This window comes from Lactuca serriola, chromosome 3, assembly GCF_051521515.1.
Source record: "Lactuca serriola cultivar US96UC23 chromosome 3, Lser_US96UC23_V15, whole genome shotgun sequence".
NCBI lineage: Eukaryota > Viridiplantae > Streptophyta > Magnoliopsida > Asterales > Asteraceae > Lactuca > Lactuca serriola.
In genome coordinates this window covers 55,062,009-55,073,502 of record NC_136410.1, presented here as the reverse complement: position 1 = coordinate 55,073,502, position 11,494 = coordinate 55,062,009, and the positions used below count along the sequence as shown (strand labels likewise).

At 36.7% G+C, this 11,494-nt stretch overlaps 1 protein-coding gene across 1 annotated transcript; it reads left to right on the top strand.

Annotated features, from left to right (window-relative positions):
* Positions 1–5,688: 5,688 nt before the first annotated feature.
* Positions 5,689–7,635, top strand: LOC145095272 (uncharacterized). The gene is made up of 5 exons (XM_079033183.1): positions 5,689–5,695; positions 5,779–5,839; positions 5,959–6,159; positions 6,250–6,833; positions 6,911–7,635. Exons 1-5 carry the CDS (start codon positions 5,689–5,691, stop codon positions 7,633–7,635), a joined length of 1,578 nt encoding a protein of 525 aa, XP_078889309.1.
* The last annotated feature ends 3,859 nt before the right edge of the window (positions 7,636–11,494 follow it).

Sequence of the window (11,494 nt, the reverse complement as noted above, 5' to 3'; positions counted from 1 at the left end):
TGCTACAAAGACCACATTATCACTAGGTCTGTAAAAGAGGTAACCAAAGGATCTTTGTGGGTAGCCGATGAAAATACACCTCTCGCTTCGGGGTTCTAGCTTATCATGAGACTCACGCCTCACAAAAGCTTCGCAACCCCGAATCTTGATGTGGTCTAGTTTGGGTACTTTACCAGTCCACATCTCGTGAGGAGTTTTGGCAACTTTCTTTGTAGGGACTAGATTAAGGATTGGGCGGCAGTCTCTAAGGCATACCCCCAAAATGAGATTGGTAGCGAAGCTCGACTCATCATGGAACGAACCATATCCAACAAGGTTCAATTACGCCTCTCAGCTACACCATTCAACTGTGGTGTCCTGGGAGGTGTCAATTGTGAGACTATCCCACATTCCCTTAGATAGTCGAGGAACTCTGAACTAAGATACTCACCACCACGATCGGATCGAAGCATCTTAATGTTCCTACCCAATTGATTCTCGACTTCCTGTTTAAATTCCTTAAACCTTTCGAAAGTCTATGACTTATGCTTGATTAAATAGACATATTCATATCTACTGTAATCATCAGTAAAAGTAAAATAATAACGATTAGCATCCCTTGTGGCATGTTTGAATGGTCCACACACATCCGTGTGTACTAGGTCCAACAAACCTTCACCCCTATCACAAGAACCTGTGAAGGGTGACTTTGTTATTTTTCCAAGTAAGCACGATTCGCAACTATCATCTGACTTTAGGTCAAATGATTCCAAGACTCCATCCTTTTGGAGTTGGCCTATGCGCTTCTTGCTTATATGTCCAAGTCGACAATGCCATAATGATGCTTTATCCAAGTTATTAATAGAATCAATACACATCACATTATTTCCTAAGTTATCAACCACAGATACTGTTTCATACACGCCATCACAAGGTAATGCTTTAAAATAAAGAACATTATTAAAGAAAGCATCAATAGAACCAACTTCATTATTAAATGAAAAGGTAAAACCTTGTTTATACAATGCATGAAAGGAAATAATATTTCTTGCCATTTCTGGCGAATAACAACATTTATTCAAATCTAAACTAAACCCATTACTTAGCGACAAAGTATAAACTCCAATATTGGTGACAGGTGTAACTTTCCTATTCCCTATGATTAAGTTTATTCTTCCTTGCTCCACATTCTCACTTCTTCTTAGTCCCTGCAAGTCACAACAAATATGAATACCACAACCGGTATCAAGGACCCAAGATTTAGAATGGGGTGAGTTATTAGAAATGATAGTGTAAATACCTGCTTGGTTGGGTTTAAATTTCCCATCCTTTACATCTTGCTGGTACTTTGGGCAGTTCCGCTTCCAATGTGTCTTTTCATGGCAATATAAGCATTCAACCTCTTTTGGGTCAGAAGAAGGAGTGATGAAACCTTTCTTGGTTCCACTTGAAGAAGATCCATCAAGGGTCCTAACCTTGGTACCCTTCGAAGAACTCTTTCTCTTCTTCCCTCGTCCTTTCCCAATTTCCAAGATAGGGGCGGAGTTTGTAGGAGTAGAAGTAGTAACAACCGCCTTACCTTTAAGACCACTTTCCGCGGTCTTTAAGAGTCCTTGAAGTTTGCTGAGTGTGACCTCTTCCTTGTTCATGTGGTATGTCATGCGGAATTGATCATAACATGAAGGTAAGGAGTGCAAAATGATATCTATTGCTAGCTCCTCGAGGAAGTTCACATTAAGCTTCAGCAAACGGTCCACAAATCTTTGCATTTTCTGCATGTGGCCCGTGATGGGTTCACCATCCTTCATGCGAGTTGTTATCATGAAGGAGATGATTTCATACCTCTCTTGACGAGCACTTTGATGGTATCTTTCCATCAAGTCTTGGTGCATCTCATAGGGGTAGAAATCTTCATAGGATTTTTGGAGATCCGCGGTCATTGTGGCCATCATGATGCATGCCACTTTGGTGGCATCTCTTTCATGTGCCCTAAACTCAGCGATCTCTTGAGGAGTAGAAACTGACTCATCAATCTCCTTAAGTTCCTTATCAAGGACATATTCCTTTTCCTCGTAGCGAGTAATCATTCTGATGTTTTTGATCCATTCATTAAAGTTAGATCCATCAAAAGTGACTTTCCCACATAAGTTCATAAGGGTAAAGGAGCCATTGGGATTAGAGCCAGAAGCAGTAGAGTTTGCAGACATCTGAAAAGAAGAAAGAAGGTTTTAGTTTAGATATAGAGATAGTCCTTAATAAAACACCCAAATGTAGTATTAAGGCTAGGATGTCACAATATATTATACTTAGAAGAGGTATGCCGTAATCTAAGTAACAACATATTTGAAAGGTAGATGAATGACGATTCACCAATTTCCACCAAAGTCGAAATATTAAAATAGTAAATTTGGTTCTTAGAAACTCCTAGATTCTTTTGAGATTCAATGAACTTTTCAAAGGCATGTTTCAATCTCGAGTGTGCCCTCCAAGTTTTGTGACTGGGATGCCGAGGATCACAAAACGAGGTGTGAAGTAACCATGCAAATTACTTGGTACCCTTAATAAATTACCCCTCAATCGATGTGTCGGTTAACCACACACGCTTCATCGATATTATGATAAATATTAAGTCACCATTTACCTACCTTGTTAAGTCCAAATTAGTGTGCCGGTTAACCACACACGCTCCACTAACGACTTAGACAAAGTGTAAAGTGTAATTTCATGGATTAGCACCTTATTCACCTTATTCATATATATATATATATATATATATATATATATATATATATATATATTATTAAATCATAATAATATAAGTATAAGGCTTGAATTTTAACTTTTAAAATTCTAAGGGTTGGAACTAAGTTTTTTAATATGACTTTACTTGTTCCAAAACTTGAGGGCAAGTTTTGTAAACTTTCAAAACTTTTCACTTCTTGTAACTTATGAGTTTAATAGAGTAATAAAATGAAGACTCTTCATTTTTCTAACTCTTGTGTTCTTTTAATGATTTTTAATTCAAGTGACTTTTGGTTTTCCATAACTTGAGGACAAGTTATGGACTCCATTAAAACACATAATGATCAAGAATTAATCTACCACATAGGTTACAAATAATTCCTATGATCATCTAAACATCATAAGATCAAGAACATGAACATGTACACTTTCATGAATCAAAACTACACTAAAAACTTTGTAATTTTGATATCTTGTTGTTGTAAATGGATTAGCATGAACATTACACCATCTAAAACAAGTTTTCAAGTACCAAAACAGTTTAGGGTAATGTTTCTAGTCAATTTCTAGCAACTAAAGTCGAAAATCTGCACTCTGTGGCTCCTACTCGCCGAGTGCATGAACCTACTCGGCGAGTAGGTTGAAGATACACATGAACTCGGTGAGTCCCCTCATGGACTCGGCGAGTTCATCAGGCAGACATCAAGTTTTTCGACTTTTTCAACTATTTTGCATCAAGTATCAAACAAACAAGCCTAGGCTCTGATACCACTGATGGGTTTTGAGCATTCTAACACTCCCTAAGTGTACATGCAACCCTAATAAACCTTGGATCTATGTTTGTCTAAGATACATGCAAATAATTATTTTTCCAAGGTTCATATCCTAACTAGCATGGCATGGGGAACTTGAATCAAATAAAGCTAGTAGAAACACTTACCTTGTAGTTGTTGTTGATTCCTTGGAGTTTTAGAGCCTAGCACCAATAGTGTGGATGCCTCAAATGGAAATCACAAATCACCACAAACTTGGAACTTTGAGAGAATAGTCACTACTATCTTGAAATCGGCCCTCACCTCAACAAGTGTCAACTAGTGTGATTTCAAGAACCAAAGCCTCCTTTATATAGTGTGATGGATTAGGGTTACATCCATGTAAACCCTAATACTCATGTCTCTTCATTTCCATGAGATCCATGGGTTAAAGCTCCATGGAGTATCCATGGACTTTCCCATACAAGCCTAGCCCATTCCAAATAAGCATTAGCCAACACTATATAAATATAGAAGCCCATATTTAATTAGTAATATCTTTGATCTTAAATTAATCCTAGATTAATTATAGATCAATACTAATTAAATAATATGATCTTATATTAATATATTAGAACTTATAATATATTAATAAATCATAACCTGTACTATTCTCAAATATTATCCATAAATTGTTCGGGTGAAGTGCAACCCAAATGGACCATGCCGGGTCGGGTCAAGTACATACCAAATATAGTTATGGACTTAGACACTATATCCAACAACAACAACCCTAACAACTTACACAACCATGAAATCAATAACAGATGTGCAAATCGTAAAAACATAATCTTCCCTGAATTCATTGAATCTTCTGAGTTTCTATTCACTGATATTGCATTCTTGAGGTCAACAGAAGGCATCAAATTCGAATCTTGACTTGTGTTCATATGATGAATAAACATATAAGAAAACTCAAAGAAGATGATGATAAATGGAAGGAGAATAGGGGTGATGGTTGAGTACACGAGTCCAAGCAAGAAGTACAACTGTAATTGAGGCTCGGTTACAGGCCAAAGCAACAAACCAAGATCCATGGTTTCCTCTGTCTTCTCCGGGATGGCAACTGATCTAAGAACTCTTTTAGTTGCTGAAGCGCGGTTCCAGTTATGATGCTTCCGAGAAACATGTTGAGATGTAAAAAAAGATGAAAGAGATTAGAATGTCGCATACGAAGATACTTCCTCCATGCGGAGCCTAAATAGAACTTGGATCAAAGAGATTAGAAGGTCGCATACAAATAGTATAAAGCAAATAAAAATTTGATGTATTACCGATAGAACTTTGAGGAGGTGAAGTGTGAAGAAAGCTGTGGGGGCTAGGTTTCCTTTACGATTTAGGGTTTGATGAATTGTGTTAATCGAACGATACAGCCCAGGAGACAATTGCTTGCTCTTTCATGGGACCTTCTTTGAGAATTTTAACGAACACCGAGCATACACCGGCGTTCAACGCTCTCAGGATTACGACCAAGCAATCCGATTGCAGACGCAGCGTTCTCCTGACCTTCTGGGGATCGAGAAATGAAGGAGAAGAAAATGTAGAGAGAGAAAAAAAAGTCTGAGAACCATTTGAAGAAGTTAATGAATTCAGATGAGAAATTAGGGCTCGTATGAAGTTGTATCTCTTCCGTCGAGAACCCCTATGGGGTTGATCTGTTCAAAAGACGGGATTATATTGCGATTTTGTTGTGGGAAAAAAGAGGATTGGTGATGTTATTAGGGTTTTTTGGGTATTAGAGTGAGAGAGATAGAGAGAGAAAGAGAAAGAGAGAGAGAGAGAGAGAGAGAGAGAGAGAGAGAGAAAAGAACGATGGAAATAAGGCAGAGGGTAACAATGGCGGCCTTTCAAACTTTTGGGATTTTCATTTCCCCCCAGCTGCAAAAGAAAAGAACGCGCCTTTCATTAAAAAAATATAAAGCGACATTTCTAGACGACACCCATTTTTAAATAAGTGCCCTCCGTGTTTTTATTTTTTTTTGTTCGACATTAATTTTAGGGCACGCATAAAAGCGTGTCCACTATCCTTCAAATTTTAGAAGAGATAACATTATTTTTAGGGCACACACTTTTGCGTATCGTAAATCATCGCGTGTCATTGTTTGCGCGTCATTAAAGGGTTGTTTTCTAGTAGTGCGGCAACAATTTTCCATTTATGCCATGTATGAAAAATGGCAAATGTTCTAAAGAATTTCCAAAAGACTTTACAAATGACACATATATTGATGATGATGGACTTATCCAGTTTACCGAAGACGCGACAACGGAAACAATGTCGTGAAAAACAGAGTTTCTTTGGACAATAGGTATAAAAACTAAATTTTTATTTATATAAACATTTATTTATTTATAAATGTTATCTTTTATAGGAAATATATGTTAAATGATCTTAATTTTCTTTATGACATTTTTTTTCTTCTTTCAGATATGTTGCTCCATATAATAAGACACTTTTGAAGCAATACCAAGTCCATATGAATCTTGAGTGGTGTAATCAGCTTGGATTGATAAAGTACCTTTTTAAGTATATTAACAAAGGTCCATACAGGATCACCGCGTCTTTTTACGACGCCAAAAATAACAAAAAACAACATAAAGAAAATAACGATCGTGATGAAATTGTTGAGTATTACAATTGTCGTTATATTTATGCTTGTGAGGCATGTTAGAGACTTTTTAGGTATGACATTCATTATATAACACCACCTTTTGAAAGGTTGTCGTTTCACCAACAAGACAAACAACCTGTTGTGTTTAAACCATCCCAACGTGTTACTAATTTTGTTTCTAAACCAACTATTGTTGATTCTCAATTTTTGGACCGGATGGAATGTAATAGCTACGACGAAAAGGAAAGGGAGTTATCCTATGTTGAATTCCCAACTCAATATGCTTGGAATAAATCAGATAAAGTATGGACAAGAAGAAAAACAAAGACAAAGTCACTTGGCAGAATTAATCATGTGTCTCCCAAGTCTGGTGATGTTTATTACTTGCGCATTTTGCCCAACAAAGTAAAGGGTCCTACTTGCTATGAAAATATTAGAACGGTTAATGGGACCATTTATGAGTCTTACAAAGATTCTTGCTACGCTCTTGGTCTATTAGACGATGATAGAGAGTATATATCTTCTATACAAGAAACACATCATTGGGCCACCGCTTCTTTCTGCGGGTCTCTATTCGTTATGTTGATTACATCAGAGAGTCTATCCCGACCTCATCATGTTTTTAAAGAGACATATAATTGCCTTTCTGATGATGTCGTTCACGTTCGTGAACAAGAAACAGGCGTGAAAAGTACATTCACACAAAAAATGTTCCCACTTTAATTGATATTATAAATAAATTATTTCATTAATTTTTAATGTTTTCAGGCTTAAAGCTAAAACCGGAAGCAATTTACCACCTACCGTTGTCGTACATTGAGAAATCTTTGTTGAGCTATGGACTGAGTCTTAAGCAAATACCCAATATGCCATTACCTGATCACAAGTATATTCAAGATTTTTGCAATATGTTAATTCAAGATGAACTTAATTATGATTCATTCAGTCTTGAATTTGAACATCAACAACTACATTCAAAATTAAATGTCGAGCAAAAAAATGTTTATGATATAATTATGAATGCAGTTAACAACCAAAAAGCTGGTGTCTTTCTCCTCTATGGTTATGGAGGAACAGGAAAAATATTTGTTTGGAAGAAATTGTCTGCTGCTATTAGATCTAAAGGTGAAGTAGTTATTAATGTTGATTCAATCGAAATTGCAACACTCTTGCTTTCTGGTGGTAGGACAGCGCATTCAGTATTTCATATACCAATTAACGTGAACGAGAATTCGTTTTTTTCTATTACGCCAGGTAAGGATGTAGCTGCCCCGTTGAACAAAGCGAGCCTTATAATTTGGGACGAAGCCCCAATGATGCATCGTCATTGTTTCGAAGCAGTTGATAGGATACTTAGAGATATTATCCTTCCTAAGAACAATGATAAGCCGTTTGGAGGCAAGACCATTGTATTTGGAGGCGACTTTCAACAAATTCTTCCAGTAATACAAAGAGGAAATCGTTCAGATATTGTGCAGGCATCATTGCATTAATCAAGATTATGGCGTGAATGTACAGTTTTACAATTGACTGTAAACATGAGGCTTCAGTTTGGTTATCCAAACAATGATTTCAAAGAGAAAAAACCATTTGCTGATTGGATTCTTAAAATTGGTGAAGGTACTATCGGTGGTCCTAATGATGGTGAAGTTTAAGTTGAATTTCTAGAAGATGTGATTGTTCCCTCTATGGGTGACCATATTCATTCAATTGTATACTGCATTTATTCATCTTTTCAGAACCATCTTGATGATCCATCATATTTTCAAGATAAATCTATTTTGGTCCCTACTAATGAAGAAGTTGATGCTATCAATGACTACATGTTAGAATTGATGAAAATGAAGGGAAAACATATTTGAGTTCAGATTCCTTATGTGAGGCCGAGGCAGAAGATTCTTTTGAGGAATCAGTATACTCTACGGATGTGTTGAACGCTTTTAAGGCCTCCGGAATTCCCAACCATAAACTTATACTAAAAAAAGGTGTTCCGGTCATGTTGCTTTGTAATATCGACCAAACCAAAGGACTATGCAATGGTACTAGATTACAAATCGTAAGTATTGGAAGACACGTCATTGAAGCACGAATCATATATGGTAGATTTTTCAACGAGACTACTTATATACCTCGCATGAAGTTGACCCCATCCGATAAAAAAATTCCATTCCGTTTTCAACGTAGGCAATTCTCTATAGCAGTTTGTTTCGCTATGACCATTAACAAAAGTCAAGGACAGTCATTATCAAATGTTGGATTATACTTGTGTAGACTTGTCTTCACCCATGTTCAGTTATATGTAGTTGTTTCTCGTGTAACAAGCAAAAAAGGTTTGAAGGTACTCATATGCGACGAGGAAGTTCGTTCAACTAATAAAACAAAAAACGTTGTCTACAAAGAGGTCCTGCAACGTTTATAGTTATTTATCGATTTGAGTGTTTATTCTTCACCTTTCAATAAGAACAATAGCCATAAACTTTCTTTTATAATTATTATGCAATATATATAAATGTTTTGCTAATTTTTTTAATACGTTCTCTCGCGTTTAACACGGGTTATAATCTAGTTATTATTATTAAAACATATATTTAAGCTAGTCAATTAGCGAAACTTTTTTAAACAAATAATACTATCATTTTTAGTGTTAAGAAAACCATAAAATTCACACATAAAACATCGAAATAACATCTTCCATGGAAACTATGTGTACAAATTAAATAGTTCAAGATATTCTTCAAAAATGTTATGATATATATATATATATATATATATATATATATATATATATATAACAAGGTAAATTAACAAAAATAGTACAACAGCAGTTGATGTGAAGGATGGTTATCTCTACTTTTTGTAGGATAATTCATACGACGGAAGTCCCTTGGTTTAACTTTTGGGGTATTGTGTGCCCAAGGGGACATGAAGAAACCGGACGTGATCCAAGGTAAAATTCTCAAACACAAAATGAATATGTATCTCTATCTGCTTTAGTACATTGGTGTTGAATAATATTCACAAAAAGGTAAATGGATTAAGGTTGTCGCAATCTACAGAGACGGATTTGGTGATTGGATTGTGAAGTTCGTGACACAAGTTGTGCATCCAACACATTTTGGCAATTGCATTAGCTACGTGGTTTAAATCTAAACCGTGAAATAGTAACTTGACGTCTGGTTGACAAGAATGGCATGTTTTTTTTAGAAAAACAAAATATTTAGATGTGGATTGTTGTGTTGTCGGACACCAACCATATATATGTCTTAACTAAACATATATATGAAGATCTTGATCAAGAGTTCTCCAAACATATCGAAGAACGCGATTTAAAGCATGGAAACAGTCCTTACACAAATCATGCATAATTAATTAGACTTGTTGGAGGATAAATGTAAGTTAAGTATCAGAGAATATGATATATTGTATTGTAAGATTCATGAGATTGTGATAAATGTGATACATGTTTGTTGTACCATCGGAGGGTTAGAGCACCCAACTACCCAAGTTAGTATTCCATATTAGTTGTAGTCTCGAAGTGGCTACATTTTAATATATTGTCAAGTTCATTAGTGCAATATATAGTTAGCAAAGAAATATCTCATCAATGTTTCCATCTACAAGAATTCTTGGAAAGTAGTTGAGCAACCCTAAATCTATCATGCCAAAATCAAGATTGAGAGAGGTGATAATACATTGTAATGTAACACACAATTTCGAATTGTTTCATTGTCCGTGGCCATGGCCCAGTCATCAGTCATCATAAGGTTTTGGATGTGGGTATTATAGTCTAAGTGATTCGGGTGTTCGTTTGTGTTTCAAAGCCTAAGGATATAATCGTAATTTGATATCTCGGTCCTTTATGAAATTTGGTTTTTTGTCCGGAAAGTTCTTAGGCGGAGATGAGTCGATAGAAGTGTAGGGCTTCTCGTCACCTTTCCGTGGATATAAAGTTCGCTGGAAACAAACTTATAACAAAGAAGTTATGGCCTTCAAAAGTTTGGTGGTTTTAAGGCTTCGCCAGGTAAATGAGGCGTACACAGGTGTACACGTAGCGTACTAGTGAAAAGGACAGTACATGGGGCGTACTTCAGCATATGCTTGGCGTACTGATCAGGATGGTCGCGAGTGCTCTATGGAGTATGTTGGGCATTCCATGTGTACGCTGGGCGTACTCCAGTTAGACCCAAAACTTATTTTAGGGTCTTGGAACCTATTTAAGCTCCTTAACTCGTAACCTAACCCTAATATCTTCAGTCTCAATCCCTCTAAACCCTAGAAATCGACCCTTAGCCCACATTTGAGTGATTCTTGAGCTTCAAGATGATTTATGTGTGTTTTGGTGCTTGAGGAGGAAGAAGGAACTTCTTGAGGAGTCATTGCTTGACTTGGAGCTTTTGGATCCAAGCTTTGCTCACCTAGATCTAACTTCTGTAGGTATAAAGTCTCAACCTTGACAACGCTTTCTTATAGATCTATCTAGGTGGCACTTTGTTATGATTTTGGTCCCTTTGGGGTGGTTCTTGTGAGTAGAAGTTACTCCAGAACCTTTGAGCTTCATTTTTGGCCTTTATTGGGGTTATAGAGTCATAAACTTTGGATTTTGATGAGTATAAACCCCCCATGCATGATTTGGTAGTCTTTTGGCGAAGCTTGGTACTTAGGGTTTTGATTTGGGTCCCACTATGGCATGCTAAGTCATAAAATCAGGAACTTTATGACTTAAGAAGTCTATTTGATTTAGATATGGAAGTTTGGACTAAGGTATTAAGGTATTAAGAAGTTCTTAAGATATTTTGGTGTGATTTTGACCTTTGGAGTTCATCATTTGTGTTGGGCTTCATTAAGCCATGCAAAGGTTTAAAGCCTTCAACTTTATGGATCAAGTCACTTATATTTAGCTATTCCGAGGTTTTAGACGTCTTGGCTTAAGGGATTAAGACGTTACTAGGTTGGATGTGGGTAGGGTCAGTACGCGGGGCATACCTCCTCGTACGCGGGCGTATTGGGATCCTTGGGCGCACACTTAGCATACCAACTGAGTACGCAGGGAGTACTCAGCCAAATGAGGTTTTGTATTTTAGGCCTCAAGTTTAGGCTTTTTTGGGCTTGGGTATTTGAGTTATTAATGGGCCATCTGAGTATAAGTGTTTTGGACTAGGAAGAATGGTTGGGATTTAGGGTAAGGCCCATGTAAGGGGTTTAGCCCCAATTTGGAAAATTGGGCCATATTTGGGCCTTTTGGATTATGAGGTTTGGGCCTGAGTCTTGGTCCAAACTAGGTAAGGATTAAATTGGTTATTTACTCTAGTAATGTATTGATGGTTATGGGTTGAAACTCAATTGATGATTGGG

Excerpts from the sequence above, each read along its gene's own strand:
- LOC145095272 (XM_079033183.1), top strand. Across the intron at positions 5,840-5,958 it reads AGAGTTTCTTTGGACAATAG|ATATGTTGCTCCATATAATA; the intron begins GTATAAAAACTA and ends TTCTTCTTTCAG. Across the intron at positions 6,834-6,910 it reads ACAAGAAACAGGCGTGAAAA|GCTTAAAGCTAAAACCGGAA; the intron begins GTACATTCACAC and ends TAATGTTTTCAG.